General features: G+C 44.0%; 1 protein-coding gene across 1 annotated transcript; it reads left to right on the top strand.

Annotated features, from left to right (window-relative positions):
- The first annotated feature begins 235 nt into the window (after positions 1-235).
- Positions 236-27,633, top strand: ppp2r5b (protein phosphatase 2, regulatory subunit B', beta). Its single transcript, XM_040179777.2, has 13 exons — positions 236-1,785; positions 14,888-15,084; positions 16,190-16,291; positions 16,905-16,997; positions 17,475-17,605; positions 18,482-18,541; positions 20,051-20,159; positions 22,988-23,041; positions 23,934-23,984; positions 24,114-24,233; positions 24,473-24,600; positions 25,055-25,156; positions 25,887-27,633. The coding sequence occupies exons 1-13, from the start codon at positions 1,593-1,595 to the stop codon at positions 26,122-26,124; spliced, it is 1,578 nt and encodes a 525-aa protein (XP_040035711.1). The 5' UTR covers positions 236-1,592; the 3' UTR covers positions 26,125-27,633.

The following is a 27,633-nucleotide window of genomic DNA, read 5'->3' as shown; positions in this document are numbered from 1 at the left end:
TCCTTTGACGGGGCCCTTCGATTAACTGCCACGATTAAAGCCATCGCATCCATTTTGAGGTGAAAGGACCAGAACACCTTTTACGAACAATGCTTGATTTGTGCACACGCTTGATTCTACTGTACGAGCACCGACACCCCCCCTCTTTTTTCTATCACTTGTTTTATTTTGAAGGCAGCGATGCTTAACTTCCTGTCTGTCCGTGACTCACCTCGCGCACCTTTACGTGGCTCGCTCAGGCGCTGTAGGACAACCGGATAACGGGCACCGAGAAGGGGGAAGAGGAGCAAAACGCGTCAGTCCGACAGACGTTGACGGGGTGCTATTGTATAACGCGGCCCTGCAGTCTTTCTGAAAAAAAACAAAACCAAAAATAATAATAATCTACCCAGCTTCTGGTGTCTGTCTCGCCGCGGAGGTGGAGACGCAGCGCGGCTCGGCGCGGCTCGGCGCGGCGGAGGACCCGCACATGTCTGCGCGGTGAGGGAGCGTTTGTTTCCCTCCGCCCTGACGCGGACTCGGAGGAGGAGGGTTTGTCTTGGAGGGGTTCACAGCGCGGAGAAAAATAAACAACGTTTTCTACCTCTGAGGGAGTAGAAGAAGAAGAAGAAGAAGAAGAAGAAGAAGAAGAAGAAGAAGAAGAAGAAGAAGAAGAAGAAAGAAGCAGGTGCGGTCGAGAGACGCGTCCGTTTAAAAAAAATAAAAAATAAAAGAAGCGAGAAGGACAACAGTGATGCGGCAGCCGAGGTGGGCCCAGATTGATGATTTTATGATATCATCATCCACCGCCAGGACCGATCACTGATCGCATTGATAAGGAGCATTTGGGAGAAGAAATACGCTATAAACTGACCTGGGTGCCGTTTTTTTTTTTTTGTTGAGCGTGGATAAACAAGAGGAGGTTAATCTGTGTTTGATCGCGGTGCTTTTTTTGCCGGAGGAGCACAATTTCTAGCAGCACATCTCCAAATATAGGCCGATGACTTAGTCCGTGTACAGCAGCAGACGCCAATACAGCAGCAGCAGCAGCAGAGAGGCGCGCGCGCGCGCGTGTGTGTGTGTGAGAGCGAAAGAGGGGGAGACGCGCCTGTCTGAGCATCCCCTGGTAGCTGCACGGGCTACTCCTCCACGGGGATGATACGCACGCGATTTTTTTGTCTGTGCGTGAAATAAACAGAAGAGTCGGGGATGATGATGATGATGCTGATGCTGATGCTGCCATTTCCTGTCCGGCTCTGATAGAGACAGCGAGGCGCACAGCACGGGACTGGACATCTCGAAAATCCCTCTCCTCCGCCTCTGCACCTTCTACCCCCTCCGCACCTTCCCTCCCTCGCCCCTTTACCCCCCCCCCCCTCCCCCATCCTCCTCACCCCCCCTGCCCCTCCTCCGCCTCCTGCTCTTCCTCCACAACTCCGGAGTTTTGGTTCATTCTGATAAATTGATAATCCGCCTGTGATTCAGAAAAAAACCCACCCACTCCTTCACCCGTTCCGGCGTCCTCTCATCCATTTGCCCATATATCCTCTCAAGCACCCCCCTCTGCGCACGCACGCACAGGCACCGCATCACCACCACCACCTCCAGCCATCATGGAGACGACCAAGCTGCCTCCGACCAGCCCGTCCTCGCCGACGACCAGCTTCTCGGTGCCGTCCGCGGAGAAGGTGGACGGCTTCCCGAGGAGGTCGATGCGCCGAGCCCGGCAGAGGAGGTCCCACAGCTCGTCCCAGTTCCGCTACCAGAGCTCCCAGGTGGAGCTCACTCCGCTGCCCCTGCTCAAAGGTGAGAGACTGTAGCCTGTGGGTCACTACATCACGGGGGGGGGGGGGGGGGGGGGGGAGTGTCCCAGAAGGCTGCCATCAAGTCACTGTGCTCACCGGACGTGGTAGGCGTCCAGCTGTTGTCCTCATCCTTTCTAAGTGACCGAGGTGATAGCGATGGCTTTGATTTAAGGCCTGATTGGAGCAGATTTTTTAAAAGGTTAATTGTTGGAATAATCTTTTTTAGGGTTGCAAAATTCACTTTCATGAATGATTAACCATTTCTCAATAGAATGACAGAAAAGTGGAAAAGAAGTATATTTCCAAGTCTCCAAATGTCCAAGGGGACTTTATCTGTCTTTTTGATTTGTCCGACCAACAGGCCTAAAACAAATTTAAAACAGAGAAATCAAATAATAGTTTCACATAGACCTACATTTTCTTTCACTCAACCACTCTGTTAATCAAATAATATTATGTACCCGCGAACATTTAGATAATATTGAGATTTGATTTCTGCGGAAGCGGATGAAGATCATAAGAAATCAATCAAAAATATGATTATTTGTGGGTTGACAAAGTTAGAGCGTTTTTCGAATAAAATATTTTAATATTTATTCTGGTGTATATTCTCATTCAGTAGGAAAAGTCACTGTTTAACGTGGACCAAAAATCAGCTCGTCTCCGAGTAGCATCTCACCATGACGAGGCCATTTGCTTGTCTAAATTGCCTCATTAGATCGAACTAAGTCGCACAGAGGACACACTGATCGGTGGATGTCTGGATCTTGACGTCCCTCACGAAGGCGGTGGAAGGTGCACTATTTGAAGGCCTGTTGTTGCCGTAGCTCTGATCCCGGAGCTGCTGTTACCGCACAGAGACCCCTTTGATCTATGTGGGCTCGTTCAATAACCTCTCACAATGACGGCATGAGGCCGCAAAGACGTGGAGCCCATTTGCTTTCAAATAAACCACAGCGGTGTCTCCTCCATGAAATGGTGCGCATTGCAGACAGAGTTACCTAAATATTCATACATTAAAAATACATTATTTGATTTCTGAATGGAGAAATAACACATAATTCCTCTCAAAAATCCAAAGTTAAATTCTTGTGAACTACACCCGTACTTGGTTGAATACACCCGGAGGTTGGTCTGGTGTGACCGGAAGCTTCTAGAGGATAAACATTAGCAAACCTCATGTTGTTGTGTGTCCAACAGGTCTTCTGTTTGTGTCCCTCTCCCTTCCATTTTTTACTGCACAGGTGCTTTAGCCTTTGAACGATACTTGTATCAGACAAATGCAATCCATATTTTTGCACCTTTTCTCGTGGTTCACACCAAAACGTATCCCCTCACACGACTCTGTGTCTATTGTAAGTCTTCACGCATGCCTCCGACCACTCTTTATAAGGTCACCTCCCCTTTCGTACAGCCTGCAATCACTTCCCGTTAGCCCTCCACAAAGAGAAAGACCTCTCTGCTTTTAGAAGGCCGTGCCTGTTATGTTTTAACACCTTATTTCACCATCTGCGACTTCCTCCCCGGGTTCCCGTGAGCTGGTGGGTGTGCGCAGCATGGTGATGGAGGCTTTCTGTCTCGCTCTTACAAACCCCCCCCCCCGGGTCCAGGCCTCCGCCTTGCGTTCGCGCTGTGGCCTTTCGTAGGCCGGAGCCCCAGTTATCACGCGGCTGCGGCATTTGTTTTCTGGATCCCCAGAGGGGAACCGAAAGTAAGACCCTGCAGCACCGGTGCAGGATAAGGAAAGCCGGGTGTGGGGAAGTCTGTGACGGACGCTATATAGGCAGACTTGTGTGAGTTTTGCCCTCAAGGGAATCACATTCCCATTGTTAATTTGAACTTCTCCTGCTTTAACATAGACATAGAAAGACATAGAAAGACGCCCTCTTTTCTAAACCTGAAAAGTCTCATTGGAAAAGCAGGGTGTTACGTACGTGACATCATTTAATAATTGCATTATAGTTAATCTAGCTGGTGCCTGATGTAACAGATTCAGTCGCCTCAATTGAGCAGAGTGCGATGCACTCGCGGCTTGCATCTTCTCAGTCCTGTTGCCCGTAGATCAGCAAGCGAGACAAGGCTCAGTCGACATTTTGGTAGGACGAGCACATGAGTCAGTTTTGTCGAAAGTTTTGAACACCAGTCGATTTATCGGTCAGATTTCCCAGCTCAATGCAGTTGGACCACTGAAGCAACCGATAAAAGAGCAGCATGGTCACGGCAGCCATCAGATCCTCAGACGATGGAGGAAGGAAGCCGGGTCGCTCCACAGGCCTGCAGAATATATACTCGTTTCAAACGTGGTGGGTTTTGATGTGGGTTTTAATAAAGCACAGCACCCTTCCGGTAAAAGCCAACCCGTTGCCTCCTCGTCTTTCAGTAGGCACTTCTGTTGTTTGTTCTCAAGAGATTGATCACTTCCGCTTTACCGCTACCAGCAGTCGCTCTGTTTGAATTATTTTACCCGCTGTCTAAATGGAGCTTTAATGTAAGTACTGCTGAACATTTTCAGACAGGGTCCCACATGAGACGATGATTGAGTCACACAGAGGCAGCAGTACTTGGGACACTTAGTGTTTCTCTGGGAAAATTAAAATATGTAATATCTGCTATCACACACATCTTTCCCATCCCCTGATACCAAGTGTCGCATTAAAGTGAAGAAAAAATGACGAATTCACTTTTAACAACTCTCAATATATGGAAATATGTATTTGAAATGAATTTCGGTGTTTAAAAAAAAATCAAAATCCTTCTCTCCTTAAAACAAAATAGGACCCGAGCTTTCCAAAAGTAGTACCAACCAATTTCAACCAATCATTTTGTGTCTTTAGTCTTGAGCTCCACTGCAGTCCTGTCGTCTAACAGGCTGTTCGCCCGCGGCTGCTCCCCAACTGCGATGCGTTTCCCCCGGGACCACAAACGCCGTCACAGTCAGGCCTCCCGGTCACGGATGTCGTGCCGTTGCTGGCAGGCCCACCAAGACAAAGGTCGCTGCTACCCAACATCGACTCGGCAGATGAACCAACTCGTGATTGAGATGTACGAGTACACCAGAGACAATTTGCACAAACGCGTCGATGCCATTTTAAAAAGAGAATAATCCAGCGTTCCTCCTCCCAACCGTAGCAGAGGATCCCGGAGGCGGCGAGTTATCGCTGCGCTCTCTGCTTTTGACCTTGAGTTACTGCACGCTTGGTTCTCAAATCCTAGTCAATTTGTAGACTTTTCCACCTCTCCGTCTGACGCCCTCTCCACACCCCGTGGGTCGAAATGACCAACAGCATATGAGTCCTATCATCTGTGTGATGAATAAACACAAGTTGCATATGCACCATAACCAGAACGTGATCTAGGCTCGACCACTGGGGTTGCATTTTGATTTGACTTACACAATGAGTCATCCGGGTAAAAATACACTCTGCGCAGTGTGAATGTATCTGTGAAAAAAGTATTCAATAGAGAACATCAGCAAGGACAGAGGCGTCATCATTTGTGGCAGAAACATGTTGACAGGTATTGTAGAAGCATCATAACTGTATAGAAATATTACGTAGAAACGTATGTCACTGCAGATAGAGACGTCAGCACTGGGAATAAAAACGCCGGAGGTCGAAAGATAACAGATGTGCACATAAATGTCACTTTAGAATCACAGAAATAGGATTTGCACAGCATATAGCCCTGATTACGGATGCAGGTCAGTGAGGAAACGGTTTAGCATTCGTGTTTGCAGCAGGTCAGGGTTTCTAATCTGACCCGCGTCAGGGTGAAATCTCACAAAGTATTTGTTAAGGCCCGATTGTGTGACAAAGCTTGCGTGTACGCAGGCCGATCATGGGACGCTTTCTGCTGGCGTTGCTGCCAGCCGCGATGCCTCAGCAGGGGCTCGGAGAGAAAACACAACACAGACTTTCTGCTCATCTCGGCCGGCTGTGCCAGCCGTCGCTACCGAACACTTTTTACTCAGCTCACATTGCGTTGGTGAACGGCGAAGGCCGAAACGGACATAACAAAAAAAAAGAAAAACCCGTCACGCCTGCTCTATTCCCAAAAATAAGAGCGATGTGGTTTGAAGTCACAAGATAATCATACTAAAGCTATGAACTGTCACGAGAGGCTCTAGTTTCTTTTCTACCTACCCAGGCAATATCTTCTGATCTTGCAACCAGTAGAAGACCCCCCCCCCCCCCCCCGCACCCTCAACGGTCCAATATTTTACCATTTTACCACAACCTATTCTTGCAGTCAGTAGTTAGATTTCTTCTCGTCAAAAATGTAAATCTAGCTGTTTGTTATTATCTCCCAGGCCCATGTGAAAGCAGGGGAGCCGCGGGCCGAATCGATGAACATGCGTTCATCTGGGTGCTGAACCCTCAAAAAACGCTCTGCAGAAGAAAAAAAATCATTAATAGGAAAGCACTCACATCAAGTAGTTGATACATAGATGGATGTTTCGTGCGGACACCCTTCAACGTGCAAACCAACAGCAGCATTTCTAATTGATATTTCAACCGTGCGAAAGAAGCATCCATGAAGGAGAACAGCCACGCGTGATGGTTTCTGTCCTTGAGGTTCCCATTAGCGGCAACGGGCAGAATTGGCTTTTCAGGCGGCCGCTGAGTGGCTTCAAATAACCATGTGAGGCCTTAAGGGATGTTATGTGAGCTTACAAAGTGTTAAATCTGCCATACCTGCAGAAAAACCCACCCCGTTGGTTGGTGCATTAAAGCCGCACGGCACCCTGCAGATACGAGGCGAGCGCCACAGACAATGTGATTGATTGAATCAGGCTTTGTTGTAACGAGTAACAGATGGTGAGTTGAACCAGAGTGAGATAACAAGATAACAGATAACACAAGATTTAAATGTTCTTCTCGTGACATTTTGAAGTTATGTTCTAATGTGAAGCAGCAGGTTTTGTGCTCATACACCCTGTTAGAAGCAGAAAGATTGATCACTATCGACGACCAGTCAATCTTTGGATGAGGCTATCGGCCCACTTGATGCTGTTTCGCGAGCATTCGGCTTCTATGGAATGAGGGAAATGCATTTGAAATGCTCCCACTAATGTCTGCGGCAAAGAAAATAGATAAACTGCAGTTTGTGTTTCATAATCTACTCAAAAACGAGCCATTTTCACCGCTAACAATGAAGGGATTAGAAGGAAAACGTCACAGATGCCGTTATAAAATCTTCAAGAACAAGAACATCTCGTGAAATACAGCAGGGAAGAGTATTGTTTTAAAGATTGATGGAGGAATTTACATTTCAAAAAGGAGACTATACTAATAAAGCTTGCACGTCATTTCCAAAACAGTTGTTTAATTGAATGATAATTTATATAAATTTGAAAATAAATTCCGTTACATTTCCTCTGTGCTGAATTTTTCGAATACACCTCTTCTATAAACTGTGTTGCCATGTTGTCCTTAGTAACACATCACTAGGCTTTAGCTAGCTAATTAGCTCAGCGCTATTGTGTCCGCTGCCAGATTTTCCCCACCTGTTTTCCGCGCAGATTACATAACAGGTTAAGATACTGTAAACAAAAATTCAAACAGTACATGCATAAACTATTTACACATGTATTTTCAATAAGTATATTATCAAGATTTTATGATGTTTCAGCTGAATAATGCATTGCATTAAGTACAGTAAATTCAAATGATACAGAGCGTTCACGTAGCACAGGGAGGTGAACGAGGCAAAAGGGAATTGCAAGCAGAAACAACAAGGCAAGCAGGTTAGTTGTGTGCCTACAAAGTGCAATACTTTGTGAAAGAACCTTTTGGGGAATATTACTTGCGCTGGCATATTAAAATATTTGTTACTTTGCAAAAATAACAATAGACCTGGCATGCTGTTGGACTGGGCAGCGTATGTGGTTGGGCACAGGCATAGTTTGGGCTCCGGTTTTGACCCGGCAGCGCTGGACTAAATTTTTTTTAGCGGTTAGCATCGGCTAGCAGTCCACCGACTGACCGTGCCAGTGGTCACGTCCCCAAGCCTGTAGACCACACACATTTCGCGAGGTGCCAGGAAGAAATAATTCTACTGTAGGACCAGTATTTAGTTTTAGAAAAAACAAAGAAAACTGGTAGTGTACCGTATGCTACAACCGAATTATACTACAGGCATAATGAGTCACAGAAGGGCCACTGGTAGCTGCCTCTGATAAGTAGCCCAGCCTCTTTCTTTGGATATTTCCCTCCTTAGACGTCGTTGCGGTTGTTTCTTCAGGCCATAATGTGATACAGTACTTGTCAAAAATAACATATTGCCCATGCAACATGCCACCTAACCTCACATGATTTTGGTCAAATGTAAATGATATGTCAATGTGAGCTTTCCTTTTTTCTTTGACCGGCACGTGTATTTGTCCACATCTTAATAATGACTGTACGGCAGGTTCTGTTATACGTGTGCTATTTACTGTAAAACGGTCACCTTCTAACACAGGCTGCTTGTGGGAGATTGAATGTGTGTGTGTGTGTGTGTGTGTTAGGCAGAGGCCAGCTGGATGGGCCTCGTATTGGGTTACAGAAGGCATGGAGTAGTTTTCGCTCTGTGATGGTCTGAGATCAATTAAGAGGGAGAGTGAGGGAGAAAGTGAGGGTGGCGGGGGGGAGATGATAGAAGTGGAGGGGATGAGCAAAGAGGAAATGACTGAACATTAAGTTGACAGGTGGAGAAGGAGTAGTGGGAGGAGAAGAGACGGTCAGATCAAAAATAAAAGAAAGGCGGAGGATATTGCGGGGGGGGTGTACGGATGTAATGAAGCGGCTAGCGATGCAATAACCACAACAGCTGAAGAATAAGTCAATGATGCCGGGGCAAATAGGCGCTTTGGCCGTTCACTATTAAATATGCTGTTGTGGTTTGAAGCCACGTCAACAAAGAAAATAAATCCGCATTAAAGGAAATGATTGTGTAGGATTAGCAATTAATCCCAGGCAGCTTTAAAGAAGTCACACTCAGATTTGTTCGAGGACGAGATAATGTGAGATTTATTTTTTCATCGCCGCAGTGTGAAAAGCACTGTTCCTTATGTGTATGCTGAAAACCAACACATTATTATTCAACACGTGAAGGTTGCAAAGCGACTAATCAAATGTTGAAGAAGTCTCCTGCTGGGATAACCGGCTCCCATATTTGTCTCTAACTGTCTCCTATTTGTGTTTACATTTTGCACAGAAAATATTACTTTCAATATCTCAGATCCCCCAATCAAGGACATTTTGGTTAAACTAGGTTAAGCATTAGCATAACATTTGCTGTAGGTAATGCAATGAAATATTTCAATTAATGGAGGTTCAGGTATTCATGTGAAGAGTCAGCGACGACAACTCCGTTGTGAGCGCACACACATGAGCCACAGCACGTGACACACAGCGGCTCTCACTTCGTTACGCTGTGTGGTGCAAACTCGTATTTTTAGTTGGATTATTTAAAGATGGGTTTAGCGCACCCATCAATCTTTTGACATGACTTGATGTCTCTCAGTGGCTTTTGTTAAAGAGAGAATGGGACTTTTCTGTTCATGTGCTCTATATAAAGAACATATTTTGGAATCCACACCGTTGAAATGATTCGCTTTGGCTAAGCAAACCGGGAGCAAAAGTTTCCTGTTAATCAGCAATGAGTTTTACATCTTTTTCGCAAGGTAATTTGGAATGAAACTCAATTTGTGAAGCTACTCACAGGAAGGATCAAAAAGCCTGGAGGCTGTCATCATGCTTATGGCTTACTTTATATTTTAAAAACTGTAAAGTATAGAAAAAAACAACAACACAAAACCTCCATCATCAGGACATCATTATCGTAATTTGAGCTAAAATCTATTTTGACCTTCCAAGCTTCTAAAAGCTTTCAGAAATCCGCCTTCCTCTTGTCAATGCAAGTAAAAACGTTCCTCTGCGTTCGACCACATCCTACCGTTTTATTAGCTAATTGGAGTCAGTTCAGCTCATAGTTTGATCAGTCCAAGTATATACTAACTTCGACTGACTAAGACAGTGAGACACTGTTGACGGTATTAAAAAATTTGCTGCGACCTCAGACAGGCTAAGGAGAGGAAGATAAAAATCTGCTGCAAAGACCACAAACACCTCAAGAAATGTGCCCATCCTTTCCTATTTCTGTCCCCGGTTCCGGCTTGCAGATGTACAACTTTATTTACACCTTATATGCTAATGCCCAGCCAGTCTCATTACCCATTCCCAGTACCATCACCTGGTGACAACTTCCTCCTACTCTCATTTAAAGCAGCAGGGTGATTTTCCCCGTTCTTTCTGGCCAGTCAAATTGTTGTTGTGCTCTTCAGTGTTCTTGAAAATAAATGAAGCGGTGCGACGGCGTAGTGGGGGTGCAGTCAATCAAACGTGATAACATCCCGCCTCACTTTTCTTTTTCTAATCAGGCTTTTCATAAGCAGAATGGTGAGCGCTACGTGCTGCCCAGACACTTTGTGATGAAGTGGCCGTGTTATTAGGAGGATTAGATCTTTAGCGAGGGACTTTAAGCGTCACTTAAACCCCTTAAGGTGATATTTATACTGCCCTGACTTCTACATATAGCTGCTGTAGCTCCCATATACCATCCCTGTGTCTCTCTCCCTCTGGCTCTTTATCCGCCTCTGTCCTCTTCTATTGCTTTCTCCCCCTTCCCTTTCCATCCTCTCTGCGTCACTGTGTCTGTGCGTTGAGAAGGAGTGTGTCTGTGTGTGTCAAAGCTAAATGACAGCGGTGCAGAGGCGGCTTGGATAGTGGCTAAAACAGAAGCTGTCCTCTTTTTCCCTGTCTGACACACACACACACACACACACGCACACACGCACACACGCTCAGGCTCAGCCCCAAACAGAATAACTGTTATTTAAAGACTAGAGCTGTACTTGCTCATTTGAGAAAAAAAGAGAAATGAAGCCACGGGGAGATTGATGGGTGGAGCAGACGAAGGGGAAAGATGGTGGAAGTAAAGAGAGGAAAAGATGGGAGGCACCCTGGTGATGGAAAGATGAGAGAGGCAGGAGGAGGACGAGGGGGATGATGTCATCTTTTAACCCTGTACAGCTCCCTTCTCCTCCCTCCTGTTTCCTCCCCAGATTCTTCCTGCTCCTCTCTCTCTCTCTGTCTCTCTCTCTCCAGCAGGACTATATTTAGATTGGTGCTGCTGTGAATGTGTGTGTTTTCTGATGCGGTTGCAGGGGGCTCGGCACTGCTCATTCTTACATACGTGCTCCCCCCTCCTTGCTCCCACCATCTTTTGAGCCATCTTTTGTCTTCTCGCTTAAATCTTTATCAGCATCTTCCTCCTCTGTTTATTTAAAGGATACGTCTGGAGACATGGCTTCGTTTCCTTCTTGTTATCGGGCTCCACGAAAAGACCAAAAAGCAGCAACTAATTAATGCCGCAAACAAGTATCGCCCGTGCGGCCAAAGATCTGTCTTCCCCCCCCCGAAACCGTTGCAGATGCTTGTGCACCAAAAGTGTATTCATCCGCCACTGAAAATAGTTCCAAGAAATGCGCTCGTTTCCTACCAACCTACAGTGCCACTGGCTATTTTGGGATATTAATTACACCTTACAAAAACACTTTATGTCTTCAGGGGCTTACGGGTCTTTGAAGTATATTTCATCCGAGATAGTTTATTTTGTGCAGTGAAGCTAAGATTCACAGGCACGTGGGGAGGTGGGAACGTGGCTGAAAGGTAGGGCAGAGAGGCAGAATGGGCAAAAATAACTCATGTAGATGTTTCGAAAAGTGGGGAGCATTTCTCATTAGACCACTGAATGTTGTGCAATTTAAGGTTTTATTAGCTTGTGCTACAATACAGCCGACTACATGTCTCACTTTGGATGGCTACTGCTGTAGGACTTTGTGCTTTGTCGGATGTAGTATGTGTGAATTGGACTGTTACAGTGTCTGTACTTTCTTATTGTCACAACAATCATTTTTTTATTTTTTAGCAGCTTTTATGCAGCCGCAGCCATCTGTGGAGAGAGAGAGTCTCACGTTGAGTTTCCTCTCCAGAGGTTTGGCACTTCCTCATGCACCTAATAATTCTTTTCATTTTTTTCAAATATAATTAATTATTCTTTGTGCATGAGGACTATGAAAAGGGGCTTTTTTATCAATAATAACAGAGGAATAAAAGAAGAGTCGATGCACTTTGTGCACTGAAAGCATACTCTAGAAGGAAAAGGAGAATGACAGTGTAATTGCTTTTTTTACTGTTTTAATATGCTTTTATAATTAGGGAAATTTAACTCTAATGTTAATAGTGGTGTGTCATGTTGATAATATGGGTTTTAATCCTCAAGGCTTTTTGAGTTCACAAATCAAATTGAACTTCATGCATTTGATTTTTTGAATTGTCTCTGCAAAGCCTGTTACCCATAGAAAAAAAACCTTTGGATTGTCACAAGCATGAATGTAGTTCAATGACTCACTTGCTGCGATTAAGATCTTATAGTGAGACCTCTAATCACTGCCCTGACATCATATTAAAAGCTGCCTTGAATGAATGGGTGAGCAGCTTGTGTTGACCGAATAACAGCCCAGCAAAGTGCTCAACTAAAATCCACCTCACTCAGTATTACCCCAGTTCAGTTTCTGCGCTGCCTCATCGTTTCTACCAAACACGATAACAGACATCGTGGTGAGAGTTCAGAAAACTAGTAGTGGTAGTAGTATTTGGTTCGCCTTGCCTTAAAATACGCTCTACTTTGTCAGTCCCTGTTTGTTTTTTTATATCTTTCGTTTTATTCCTCTCTCTTCCACAAATCCCCTTTATTTTCTCTATTTTTCTCTCTATTTTTCACACCTCACATCTCACTGTCTGTGTCCCAAACCCACATTCATGCTTTTCTCTTTCTCTCCATCTTCTCACTTCGCTCTCTGTACCAGGCAGGCGCATCTTCATACAATTACTCCCCATAAAAAATGGATTTTGATTTCACCTTCACAGTCTGTCTGAAGGGAGAGAACGGGGAGGGAGTGGACGGCGTAGATGTGGGACGCGATGAAGGATGAAGGCATATAGAACGGTTGGGAAGGGGCACATTTGGGAAGCTAAAAAGAAAAAAACGAGCAGTGGAGAAACCGAGGGAGGTGGAGGAGAGACGCAGGAGGAGAAAAATCTGATGAAGCAGCCACCTCAATCCAGGCAAGAGATACAGAGGTGGTCGTATTGTAGATTAACACTGATTTGTTTGTTCTCCAAGCACAGTCAGAATAAAAAGCTCTTCCTCTTAAGCTTTTCACACTTCTCTGTTTCGTGCCCGATAGTCAGAACATTGTGTAAAGTTGTCTGTCACACGTTGGCCCAGTCACTGAGAAATGGCTGTAAATCAAGAACAAGTCCATCAGTGCAGCTCAATGAGCAGTCTAACACTCAATGTAAGACGGGCAAAAAGAAATTGTGAAAGAAAGTCACAAAGAAACCACGTCATGAATTTTTAGTGGACAAAAAAGTCTTTATCACAAACAACACACATCGTCTACATATATAACAATGACAAATATGTAAATACAGACATAGACATATATGACAAAGAAAATTTCAGAGAACTTGCCTGAAGGACAATCTTGTACATTTAAATGTAATTCAACCTTAAGTTGCAAGTCAGAAAGTCTGATTCCCCAACAATAACTTAGTAGGTTTGTTAAGTATTCAACTTAAAATAAGTCCTGTTGAAGTGCAGCTACTCTGTCCCATCACCATCTAAATTATGGAAGGCATATTCGGTCCTAATTTATAGAACAAAGACCCCTTTCAATGGTCTCCAAAGAGTGCGTGTCCTGTGCCTGGACGCATCAAGCCGAGGGCAGGTCTCGTCTATCGCTGTGCAGCTTTGTGCCAAAGGGAGCAGATGGCCTTGGTGTACCCACAAGTGGTCAGGGGGTCCGGGGCTGGAAAAGCTCCAGTATGCCCCCCTTACCCTGACTGTGAGTTTCCCTTGTGGGGGTTAAGAAGGGTTAAATCTAATCTGCTCCTGCTGTGTGTGTGTGTGTGTGTGTGTGTGTGTGTGTGTGTGTGTGCGCACGTGTGTGTGTGTGTGTGTGAGTTTTGGATCATCCTCAGATAGTCTAGACTGCTTCCCAGTCATCTTAATGCTTAATTCTGTTCCTATGACAGCGGGATTATTTGTTGAGGATTGTAAGTACACTGAGTAACCAGCACATTCAATACACCAGTTGAGTTTCTAATGTTGTCAGAAATGACAACCAGGAATAAGTTTAATATTTTTAATATTATGTACATGTATATATATTATGTTTCTAAAATATTATTTATGTTACGTATATACTCAATCTCTTATTGTTCCTACTAAACTTCACTACAATCACTATGTAGGAATCTCCACTGCCTCCCATTGTTTGCTGTCGTCAATCACCATCATCAGTGACAAAAAGAACCAAGCATTCCCATTTGGTCGCTGACAAAGCCAGCAACGCTCTACATTGCTTCTTTTTATTTTTACTTTTAGCATGATGCTTTTCAGGCTGAGCTACTAAGTTCTCATACCCCCCCCAGGCCCAACGAATCAATTTAAAACTCCCTGCGTGTGCGCAGTAATCCGTGGGTATCAGACACTTTCTCCACATCTGAGAAAAGTGGTGTTTCTTTTTTTCTTTTTTGGGAGGGCGAGCTTTTAATCCGGCGGCCGGCGGCAGGTTGTTTCATTGTGATGAACAGGTCTGGAGAACACATCTGACAGGTAATAGGGACTGAGATGCAACACGGCCCTCTGGAGGAACGTGTGCGTGGACATGAATGTGTGTCTGTGTGTGTGTGTGTGTGTGGGGGGTACAGACACAAGGTACAAATGTGTTTGTAGAGTAATAGCCTGTTTCCCCCCCTCATTACGTTGGAGAGAAGATCTAGCCTGCAGAATATATCTCTGTGTACTCAAACTCTCAGTCAAATGATTCTTTCCCGTACCCAAAGCGAGGTCCAGTAACGCCGTTGGACACCCGTCGGGTGAGCCGCGGCAGCCATTTAAAAAAAAAAAAGCATTATTGCCGTTGAACTCATTTGTCCAACATGTCTCCTTTTCTCTGTCTCTTTGCCCCTTCCTACCTGTCAATCATCCAGATGCCCCGGTGGCAGAGTTGCACGACCTGTTCTGCAAGAAGCTGCAGCAGTGCTGCGTTCTGTTCGATTTCCTGGACTGCGTGGCTGACCTGAAGGGGAAGGAGATCAAACGCGCCGCCCTCAACGAGCTGGTGGAGAGCGTGGCCACGAGCAGAGGGGTCCTCATAGAGCCGCTGTACCCAGAGGCCATAAAGATGGTAGGTTTGGTTTAGAATGAAAGAATAGAAATAAAATCAATTGGGCACAGACAGTGACAAACAATCATCAATGCAGCCGTGCAAATTAAACAGGTCACCAGAGCCTTTTAACAACGGAAGCGAGGGAAGTATTAAGGAATTGAGAGGCACACAGTTAATGGGAGGAAAGGAAAGGAGAGATAAGTAGCAATTGGCTGCACAGAAGGAGAGCAAGTGATGGATGGAGAGTAAAGAGTGTGGAATCCAACACACGGATCCAGGGGTCCCCGATGATGTAAAAAGGAAGAAAGGTCAAGGGGATTGGGAGAGATGCTAAAGTTACAGATTCACTGAACCCAGAAGATATGAAAATGCAAGACAGGAGGTAATTTGAGGAATGTGGGCAAAGGTTTAAAAAAAAAAAAAGCTTAAATATTTCCGGCAAAGTTTCTTTTAGTGAATGAGTTACAGTCAGAGTGCAATGAGTGAATACATGTAATACAGGAGTAGGGTACCAGATGACCCAAATTATGTTTCCCAAAACAAATTGTTATCAAAGTTTAGTCTAATTCTAAATACAAGTTTAAGTCTGAGGTTTACATGGTCATGTGGAATGGGCCTACATCCTCCTGCATTAAGGAGCACTGCAAACAGTAGTGCGCAGAGAGGAAGAACGAAAAGAGGATACAGCATAATTTGGGAGTTGGGGTTTACCACATTTGCTTTTTACAGTGCAGTTAATTCACTTAATGGGGTGTGGAAATGCTTGTGTTGAATAAATCATGACTGTGCGAGCAGCGAGGTTGCATATCTTACCAGTGGAAAGCATCAAACATGTTGTGTTCTAACACTGGCAATTTAATAGGTATATCCATCAAGGTTACATTTGATCTATTACAACATTAATGTACTGTAATTGGTCTCTTTCTAATTTTTCTCTCAACCTCTCTTTTCGCTTCCCTTTCCCCTCTGATCTGCTCTTCTGGCCTCTCCCATTATCCCCATCCTCCTTACCTCTCGTCATAATCTCTTTTTCATCTTTTCCTCTTGCCACTTCCTTTCCCACATTCTTCCACTGGTCCCCGTTACTTTCCTTCACCACTGCTCCTCCTTCGCGGTTCTCCAGATCTCGGTAAATATCTTCCGTACTCTCCCACCGAGCGAGAATCCAGAGTTTGACCCTGAGGAAGATGAGCCAACACTCGAAGCCTCCTGGCCGCATCTGCAGGTACATAATTACATGCATTTTACCCGTCTCTCGCAATGGATATTCAGCAAAATATTTGGACTTTGGCCCTTTTCTTGCTTTAAACAGTTCTGGAATTGTTGCAAAGCTATTGCTTTGTTCTTACAGTTAAATCGAAACACAATACATGTGTCCCAGCTACGTATTATATGCTATCTTTATGAGGGTGGACAATGTCATGATGCACATGACTCCCTCCAGGTGTTGCTTTTAATGCAACGTTCAGCATTTATCTGCATATATCACATCTTCATCATTAGACTAGTGGTGTTTGTCCAGTATTAAAGAAAATTACTATGCTGTGTCACACAGAGCTGCTTTATTAAAGAAATTATGAAAAAAAAACACTCCCTGCAGCCTTTTAGCTTAGCATTAAGAATCGGAACAGTGCAAAATGCTAACTTGATTTGGTCTTAAGGGTTAAAAAAAACGTTATTTTATCACTTAGCTAACTGCTGCTGGCATTAGCGCACAAAGAGTACATGTTTTATCTCCAAACTCTTGCCAATTCGGAAATCCCAAAATATTCATTGCTTTCCAAAAAAACCCACGGCCACTAGTCTGCTACTCATCGCTTGCTCTGTGCCTCCATCAGCTGGTGTACGAGTTCTTTCTGCGTTTCCTGGAGAGCCCGGACTTCCAGCCCTCCATGGCCAAACGCTACGTTGACCAGAAGTTTGTCCTGCAGGTAATCCTCTCCTCTCCTCTCCTCGCGTTTTGTAAAATGAAAAGCTTTTAAGATGGTCATAAAATCATGATAAATGGAAAGCTATAAATAAACGAATCCCTTCCTTGAAGCAGTGCTGGTCTTTCAGTGTATGATCTAAGTTGGGGCACGTATAAAACAAAATTGACTAAAAGACAGTTCTTGTTGCACAACTTTTATGTTTAATATTCTGCTATATTTTTAAGGAGTTTTATAAATATCAGAATGTTTTTTCACAGAAATATGAAAAACGCTGTAGAGATTGATGGTCCTTGTTTCCGGGTGTACTGAAAAATCAGAGATTCGTTTTGTATTGAAGAATACATCTTTTGACATTGAGGTTTGGGTTTAGGTGCAGAAGCGAGGAGAACAGAGAATGAATGCACTTGGAAAATGTCCCCAGAAGAGCCATGAAATGCACCTTCTGTATGTGTGTCTGTAACTGTCTTATGTGTGCAGCTCCTGGAGCTGTTTGACAGCGAGGACCCCAGAGAGAGGGAGTACCTGAAGACCATCCTGCACCGTGTCTATGGAAAACTACTGGGCCTCCGGGCCTACATCCGCAAACAGATCAACAACATCTTCCTCAGGTACGGGCTCCCCCCCACCAGTCCGTTGCGACGGATTTAACAGTGCTCGCTATTTATAGCATTTGGACATTAATGAATCAAACATCCGCCCACAAAGACCATCAGCGGGGAGAAAAGCTGTGTTTATCACCTCTGTGATGCAACGCTTCCGCTTGGTGCGTCATGATTTTAAAGCATTTTTTTACCGAGTTACCATGATTAGAAGAGTGTAAAAGCCTTGTATATTGTGAGGTCGCCCCTTTTTCACATTGATAAAAAGGTTACAAAGAAATTTAAGAGCGTAGACTAGTGTTCTACCACAGACGCACACAAAGGCTGACGGCATGACTGTGCACATCTGCACGCGCTGGCTGGTCGATGCAGCCTCATCCTGCAGTGATCTTGAGAGTTAAATCCTTGCGTGGTGACTCCTCAAATAACTTGCTTGCTGTGATGTACAATCATGTCTCATCGTTGCCCTTCGCCAAGCGGAGCTGTATTGTTGTGTTTGCAATGAAGTTCGAACACAGAAGCGCGGTGATGCTGCGACGCTCTCTATTTCTGTCTCCGTTAACTGCTTTCAGCATCATCGTTTGTACATTTCGACAGCGAAAAGGTGCAGAACAAGCCTGAACGTGGTTCACTGATATTGTAATTACAAAGGCATCCGAGTTGTATTACATAAATCATGTTAATTATACATTTACTTCATGAAATTTCAGGAATGGGAATTACATTAACTTGTAATTAATGTGAACAGATTATTTCTTTTACTATTTAAAGAATTGCCGTCCTCCTTTTAGTCCCTTTCACTTTAGTTTAACTAGAATGGCTGCTCATTTTGCTGAGGCGTCATTACACGTCACTCTATGTGTGTATGTTGTGTCTGATCTTCAGGTTCATATACGAAACTGAGCACTTCAACGGCGTAGCGGAGCTTCTGGAAATCCTTGGCAGGTTCGTGTCCAATCACACAGACACACTTAAAGGAAAACTGTGGCCCTCTGGAGGGAAGGATGCTTTGTTCTATGTCACGTCTTAATGGATGCATTTGGAGACGGACACACACAGATACTGTACTTGTGCCAGCTGCTCCTATTCACAAGACAGCTGGTAACCAAGCGATTTAAGGGACTGCGGGGAATGGTGACACAAAAACAATTTATTAGGCATTTTATTTTAGATGTACTGTCGTTCCATCGTTCCCTATCAGGCAAACAACTGTGTGTGCAAAGAATGAAGCGGTAAGAAGTAAAGCTGGGCGATGGCAGGAAGCAACAGCGAGTATAAATACATAAATGACAAATGAGTCAGGGGTTTGTATGGCTGCTTGCTTAGTCTCTGAGGCCAGTAAGAGGCATGTGAGGAAGTAGGAATGGGAGAGCAAAGGGAGCAAGCCGACCCGATGAACAAACATGTCTTGCTCTCTACTCAAATAGATAAATTGTATAAAGGATGGAGAGATAACGCTAATAAAGACAAATACAGGGAGAGTGAGAATGGTGGATGGACATAAACATCTGTTATATCTATCATATCTATTCTGCTCTTGGTCTCCCTCCCTCCTAATGCAGAATGATGTTAAAGGATATTTATATATATATATATATATATATATATATATATATATATATATATATATATATATATCAGTATATGTAAACAAAGTTAGGCAGGTAGCATTGGGCCCTGTTAAACTAAATACATGATAGGTTACTGGATCTTTGCATGTTTTTTCTAATCTCTATCATTTAACACTCTTAAATATTTCTTATTGAAGTCATGCAACAGATTAACGAGATTTAAATAGAGAAATCAGTTAGCAAACAAACAAATGGACTGAATCTATCTATGGCTTGTGCCTTTGATCCTTGTTTTTTATTATTAGATACTAATAAGAACAAAATGTTTTTTGAAATTTTGATTTATTTAAAGACCTAGAATTTTTAGCAAAAATAACTTTAGGATAACATTACTTCCATCCCATGACTACCCGATTGAACAAGTGAATTATAAGACTGTCGGTGACGTTTGAGGAGGTAATGAAGAGAAGGTAGAGAGAGTAGAGAGATAATTTGAGGTGAGGAAAGATAATAGGGTGAGGGATGGAGAGCGGATGAGTGAGTGAACCATGAGTCAGAAGAGGAGGAAGAAGCAGCGAGAATAGCAGAAGAGAGAGAGGTTTGTATTCATGTTGGTGGTAACAGAGGTATTTATAGCTCCTCCCACACATAGCGAGAATGAGAGAATGAGAGAGAGAGAGAGAGAGAGAGAGAGAGAGACATGGGCGAGAGAGGATTCCTTGTACAGGGAGGGAGAGGGGGGAAAAATGAAGAAGAATTGAAGAAATGTCCCATTTAACCAAGAGGCTGCAAGGCAGCAATCTCACAGGTAGACTGACTGATACAGAGACACTGAGACAGTATGTGGATGCAGAGTTTTACCGCAACTGTCCTTTTTCCGCAGCATCATAAACGGCTTCGCCCTGCCGCTGAAGGCTGAACACAAGCAGTTCCTGGTCCGGGTCCTCATCCCGTTACACACGGCAAAGTCCCTTTCCATCTTCCACGCACAGGTCAGCGACACCGCCTCCGCACAGTCGTTGTTTTTTAGTCGTTTTGTTGTTCAAAACCTTTGATGCTCCATGTGACACCACCAATTCCGTTGACAATACTGTACTTGAATGTTTGTTTCCCATGTTGACGTCCACGTGCAGAGAAAGATGTTAATCCGCCTGCTGCACAGTGTTTTTCCATCTGTGTTCACATGTAAATGTTTGCTTGTATTTCGTGCCAGATATCATCTTCACCATTGACCAGCAACAAAAAAAAGGAAACGTAACTGAATAATTTAGAATATGTGGTGGTTTTGCATTTCTTCTCCTTGACTGAGGCATCCTTTATCGTGGATTTGGAGACTCTTCTCCTCTGACCATCATAATATAAATCAGGCCTGTAGCTAAGCTTCTGGCTTCTCTACTACGAGGAGATCCACCTCTCTTCCTCACCCTCGACAAATCAGTGACAAGTGAATGTCTCTCAAATAGTTATGGTTATTCCTGCAATGTGTGAAATGTACCACTGAGAGGCAGAGTTGGGCCACAGATAATAACCGCAGAGGATGCGCTCACTGTTGAAATACACTGTGTGTGTGTGTGTGATGGTAATATTTAACGACACAGATGGCGGCCGGTCTATTGTGTGTGTGTGTGTGTGTGTGTGTGTGTGTGTGTGTGCATTTGGTCTGTGCCACACGTTATTTAGATATGCAGCAGGTGCAGAGAGGTATGTGTGTGTGAGTGTGTGTGTGTATTCCAGGTTTCATCATCACCGTGCCCTACATTTCTCCTCCCTGTCATCCTCCCTGCGGTTCGCACGCATACATTATTCAACACTCAAACACACACACACACACACTCGGGTTGACAGGGTCACAGGGGACACATGCGAGCAGACAGAAGTTTTGTTCTCAGTAGGTGTGGCTGCGTAAAAGTGAGTGACCCAGATTTGGATCTAAATATCAAATTATGAAATTACGGCAGCATTTAATCATCTTAAATGTTTTTCTCCGCACATTGAAATACATTTCAGTTATCCGTACGGTATCTTATGAAGGGATTGTTGCTTATGAACATTTTCACGCGATATGTTTAAGCAGAAAGTAAAGGCAACGTTTTCCCTTTTTAAGCTCAAATCACACTTCATGTACACACTTTAAATGAAAACTTGCTTTAGCTAAGAAACCAGTATACTAATTGTTTGTTTTGTGTTATGTACCTATTTGGTCTCTACCTTTACTGTAGTTATTTGTAAAAATTTGCCCAGTGTAAATATCTTTTTTGCAACCGGATGAATGAAATATCAGAAGTCCACAGAAACACTGGTGGATAAACAGCTGTGGTCCGTCATTGTCAGACACGGCTTCACTTCTGCTACTTGCTCCACTTGCTCCACAGTCAACTAAAGGACTAAGTGAATGAATCGACATGATTCATGTGTCAAGCTGGTTTCTGTTCATGTTTCACATGGTAATTTAAAGCAGTAAACAGGGCACCACTTGATGTACAAGTTTGAACAAATTTGCAGGCAAAAAAACCCAACAATAGTTCTTTCTAGTGACTTCATCCCCAAAACTAGACCCAAACTTGAACTGTAACCTTGACAGATCAACATTAGTATAGTCTCAGCCTAAAAAGACAACAATCTCAATAATCTTTAGCCTAACAACGGCCTCCATTCCCCACTTATCCTGGCCTATCATCATATTTACCCCGAGCAGCAACTCTAATGTCTCACTAATACTTTAAATACTTTCCCCGACCAGCACCTTCATTTTAATCCTCTTTTTCCTGCTTTTTTTCTAAATTTCAAACTTGACATCCCTGCTTTCACCAGCCCCCTATTCTTATGCGCCACTCCCTCTTTCTGCTTCACTACATGCTGCAGTGCGAGGGTGAGGGAGAGGAAAGTTAGGGATGGAGGCAAACAAGGAAGGTGCACAGTAAGAAGGAAAAGGGATTAGAGGATGAAGGATGTGGATGATGTGAAAGCCAAACAGGCAGAGAGATACACAATGGAGCTACTGGACAGAAACTACAATAAAAAGAAGAAATAAACGAGAGTAAATGTGATTGTTCTACAGAAATATTGAGAACAACCATCATAATTCGAGAGTACACCACGTTTACTGTCTGTAAGTGTAACAATACACGCACTAAATGTTGTGTATACTTTCACATCGATGCCTCTTGAACTTCCTTATCTAAAAGTAATAAAAAAAAGACCAGTACAGTAATCTATTGAACAGAGCAGAGGTATAAATAGAACAGAAGAGGACAGACGGAGGCAGAGACAAGAGGTCTAAACTCTATCTCACGTTGCCCTTAAGGGACTTTGCGTGTGTGACATCACTCCTTCCGAAGTAAACACACGCACACACAGTCTCCGTCGCCACGGTGCCCACTCGCCACGGCAACCGGCCCGGGGTGGAGGGGGCAACCACAAAACACAATCATGCACGTACACACACACACACACACACACACACACACACACACACACACACACACACACACACACACACACACACTTATTCACACCCACTGAATAATAGGAAATGATTGCAGATCATATAGTAGGAGACAAGAGGTGATGTAGGGTAGACAGACACACACACACACACACACACACACACACACACACACACACACACACACACACACACACACTTGTGACACATCTCCCCTTGGAAAACTTGTCTTTCCGATCTTTTGCAGAGTGTAATCCTGTGGGATAAGTGCTAAGATCCCCCTTGTCTCCTTGACAGCTTCAGGGAACGTGTGTGTGTGTGTGTGTGTGAGTGTGTTTTGCGTGTGTTCTAACCACGTCTCCTCTGTCCTTACAGCTGGCCTACTGTGTGGTGCAATTTATGGAGAAAGATGCTACAGTGACTGAATATGTAAGACCGCGTTTCATTACATCGTTGTACTTACACCAACACACTTGCTAATTAATTTCATTTCAAGGATAACGGGATTCCGAGACTATGACTTTAGACCGTGGTGACATCGCTCGAAACACGTCAGATGCTGAAAGAAAGAAATAGAACATAGTATGTAATTTAGCTAAACTAAACAGCCAGATGTGGTGGAGACGAAAGCAGAGCTAAAAGTACTAAGTACCCTGAACGTGACTCCTAATGGAGAGAAACGCGTTTCTCTGTGTCTGCAGCGGTCTGCTGGCGTGTTTGCTGGAGGACAGTTGGTCAATGTGTTTGTTTCTTGTGTTGCCTCCAAGTGACAAACAGATCTACGGTCCGTGCTTTTAATGAACATAAGGAACATACAGGTCAGCCAGCGTTGTTTTGAAAGGAAACCACATGGAAAAGAAAGGTCCAACAGCACAATTCTTTCCCCAACTGTCTGTCAGTTAATTGACTCACCCCCTAATTCAACCTTTCCTCTGCGTTAATGGGTTTTCTAACACTTAACATTTAGTTTTCAGCATTTACGTGCTGCGATGTTATCATAACTGATAAAACAACAAAATAATGCTCAAAATAATGCTCACTGTTAGCAATCATATGACCATCAAACATTAACTTCAAGATTCAAGATATTTATTGTCATGTGTACAAATGAATTTTGATGATCTGGTTGAACCAGATCATTTAATCAAACCTACTTCTGCATTCACCAACAAGACAAAGTAAACAACCTATTTTGAATGCATAGTACAGTATGAATATAAGTCAAAGGAGACGGCACAGATTGGTTGTTCTTCAGCTTACCCTGCTGAGCTGATGCCTGCAGTGTTTATTCATATCAATGTGTCTCACCCTTTCTCTGCAGATCATCAGAGGGCTGCTCAAGTACTGGCCAAAGACCTGCACGCAGAAAGAGGTGAGACAACATTAGCTGCTGTTTCTTGTATGTATCGACAGGTATTCCTTGAGTCGCACGTTAATTCCCACCTGGAAATGTCGGGTCTTTGCCTTTAAACGTGTTGGTTCGGGGTGTCTGCGTATTCAGGTGATGTTCCTGGGGGAGATCGAGGAGATCCTGGATGTGATCGAGCCGTCTCAGTTCATCCGGGTGCAGGAGCCGCTCTTCAAGCAGATCGCAGCCTGCATCTCCAGCCCTCACTTCCAGGTAGCCGCAGCCGCTCATTTAGACCGTGCTGGAAGTCTTTTGTTGAAACAGTTTTGAGTAATAAGGCTTATAGCGGTTCCTTAATTGCCTGCAGATTTATTACGTGACTACAGCAAAACAAACCTCTGAACGTCAGCCCTCATGACAACTTCTAAAACACTGCAAACAGCAGTCTGATGAAACAAATCCCGCTGCAACTTTGATGAATAAAAGTCGACGCCTCTGTCCCTGTGTTTCAGGTAGCGGAGCGGGCTCTTTACTTCTGGAACAACGAATACATCCTCAGCCTGATTGAGGAGAACTGTCAGGTCATCCTGCCGCTGGTGTTCGCCACCCTCTACAGAGTCTCCAAAGAGCACTGGAACCAGTCAGTGGCCCACACAGACACACACAAATTAATTCAACTTTTGATTATATACGGGAGTCAATGCGGATGAAACCTTCAGCTCTGCCAGCTGCTGTTTTTTTGGTGGTCAAAGTGAAGAATACCATCATGCAAAAATAATGCAATTTAGGCACAAGTTTAGAAATATTGAATAAATGTTGTGGGATTATAAAATAAAAATCAACAATCACCATTTCCTTCTGATGATAAACAGTTCTAAATTTGCATTTAGAAAAGGTTCCACCACGACATAAGAAGATCCCAACTCTGAACGAAATGTACTAGCTCAAAAGTTAGCATCAAAGCTATTGATCTACCAGAGACACATGAATGACTCGCATGCCGTGACCCAGGCAACACATACGGTTGAGTGTGTTCATATCTCCCCAAAACCAAAGTTCTTAACCCTCTAACCCAGGTTCATTATCCTCCACAGGACCATCGTGTCTCTGATCTACAACGTGCTGAAGACCTTCATGGAGATGAACAGCAAGTTGTTTGATGACCTCACTGCCTCCTACAAAGTGGAGAAACAGAAGTGAGCATGACTCACTCTCTTTGTGCGCGTACAAGCGTTTGTGTGTGTGTGTGGATTTGTGTCACTGGACCACGAGAGGAAGAACAAGACGTCTCTTAACTCATGTTTGAGTCGCTATGTGTTTCATTATCCATCACATCATATTTCACGCTGTACTGTAAGTATGTGTCGCTTCAGTCATCTTTTCTACACGGGTCATGATTACACTCGGTGTAATGCCTTTTTTAAAACCCGATACTTTTGGGAAAAAAAACATTTCGGCTTTCTTTCCAAAATGAAAGGATCATGATCATCAGATCATCATCTCGAGAGTTCGGGAGTTGGAGTCAGGGAAGGTTCATTTTAGCCAGGCAGGAGACGCAGCTCGCTGGGCTCGACTCATTGTTAATAATTAGCAGAAAAAATAAGTAAAAATACACAACCTATAAAGGACGACAGATTTACACCTTCCTTTAACCTGTTAAATGACGTTAAGTACGTCATTTTCTTTGGAGTTGGTGGTTTATACTGTACAATTCCAACAAAAGGACATTAAACACGTCCACAGGGATTTCACTTTGTTCACACTGAACACCTTACTGTTAACAATTGCCCTAGTTGGCCTAGTTTTTCTCCCCGAGTCCCGTTGGTACCTCGGCTTGTCTAAATTGTTTTTCCAAATGCTCATTTCTCCTCCTTTGCTTCTCTCTTTGCATCCCTGTCTTTTTTTTTTCCTCTCCCCCCCCTTCAGGGAGCTGAAGCGAGACAGGGAGCGTGCAGACCTCTGGCGAGGCCTGGAGGAGCACCAGGACCGCCGGATGCAGATGCTCACCGAGGCGGCCAGGAACCAGCGCAACCTGCAGGAGCGAGGCGAGAGAGGGGACCCGCCGACCCCTTCGTCCCCGCAGACCTCCATCTCCGACCACAACGAGCCCAAGCCCAGCGGGGCCTCCTCTTCCTCCTCCGGAGGCGGGGAGGGCACCACCTAGGTGCTGCAGGGCAAAGATTGGATAGCACAGGGGGGGGGTGTTAGGGGACAGGGAGAAGGCATGAGGTAGATGGTGAAAGCGTTGGGAGAGAAAAGGTACAAAACAAATCCACTGTTCTTTTTTATCCTGGATCATTGAGAGCGCGTTGCTTTTTTGTGGAAAAGCGCACAAACTCGGTGATCCGAGGTAAACACTGCGCCTTTTTATTTCTGACCGACTTGTGTGAAACTGGTTCCCTCTTTGCTGTGCACGCATTACGTTGCAGATGAGAAGATGAATATTGTCCTGAGAGTGCAGACAGTAGTCACAATAAGCGGCTGGTTTACCAAACTGCAGGTCAGTATCCAAAATTTGTAGCTGGCCTGCTTCAAATCAGCCTTAAAATGAGAGAGGAAATTCCTCTTTTGGTGCAACAGCAACCAAGTTGAACACGGGTCGAACTTGATATTCAACCGACCGGGTCAGAGTCTGTACTGTGGCCACGTATTTATCTTTTGGTCAGAGATGCTTATTTCATGCGTGGATAGCACAATGCATTAATAAACAAAAGAAACAATTTCACACAAATGTCCTCCCAAACTATTGTTGAACAGACCAGACAGAAACAAAACCTCACACAGAAACACAAACACACACACACACAGCGGCAGGTACATATTCACTGTAAATATGAGAAGACAGAGTTAAGGGAGAAAGTGTATCCAGGTCAAACAAGTACACGCACAGGCACACACACACACACACACACACACACACACACACAGAGCTGGTTCTGGCGCTAACTTCTCTCCCATTCTGATGGGGTCCCACCAAAGGACGAGTCTAAAGTCTCTCGAGGTTAAAAAAACACTGATGAAGATGATGATAATGATATAAAGTACAATACTGTTCCTTCTTCTTACTTGTTACTCTACTACTACTCTACTCTAAGTACTAGGATGATGATGATGATGATGATGATGATGATGATGATGATGTTTTTATATATATATATATATATATACATATGTCTCTGGATATTTCTGTAGTGTATTATGGGAGAAACACTAGTGTAGCAGATACCATAAAGGGGAAGGCCGGCTTGAATTTTGAATTCACATCACATGTTACCTGTGTGAGGCCATATTGTGAGTACTGAAATTCAGCAGAATTCCCCTTTAACAGACCTTAAAGAGGGGAGGAATGAACTGGATTGGCGGTGGCTGTTTTTCTTTTCTTTTTCACTTTGGGATGTTTGTGGTGCGATAGGTGTATTTTAAAGGGGTATTTCGTAACAAAATCCCAAAACATTCCATGTTCGAAGAATATGTTTCATATTTATTTTGTTTAAAGGTGCCCTGTGGAGCTTTCTTGTAAACAAACAAAGTAATGTTTGCATTCAGTGTTACTCACCAAAACGCACTGTGTGTACCTTTGAGGCTTGAAATCAAATTGAATCGAATGCATTTCCTTCGTGGTGAAACATCTATGAAGTTGACGTAAAATAAAACCCAGACATATTCTAACTCA

This window comes from Gasterosteus aculeatus, chromosome 7 (genome assembly GCF_964276395.1).
Source record: "Gasterosteus aculeatus chromosome 7, fGasAcu3.hap1.1, whole genome shotgun sequence".
NCBI classification, from domain to species: Eukaryota; Metazoa; Chordata; class Actinopteri; order Perciformes; family Gasterosteidae; genus Gasterosteus; species Gasterosteus aculeatus.
Note: the sequence above shows the minus strand (reverse complement) of the source record. Positions and strands in the feature narration are given on the sequence as shown.

Bases quoted from the DNA above. Each gene is read 5' to 3' on its own strand.
- ppp2r5b (XM_040179777.2), top strand. From the start codon at position 1,593: ATGGAGACGACCAAGCTGCCTCCGACCAGCCCGTCCTCGCCGACGACC. The intron at 17,606-18,481 runs GTACGGGCTCCC...TCTGATCTTCAG, and splicing joins ATCAACAACATCTTCCTCAG to GTTCATATACGAAACTGAGC. The intron at 23,985-24,113 runs GTGAGACAACAT...CTGCGTATTCAG, and splicing joins AGACCTGCACGCAGAAAGAG to GTGATGTTCCTGGGGGAGAT.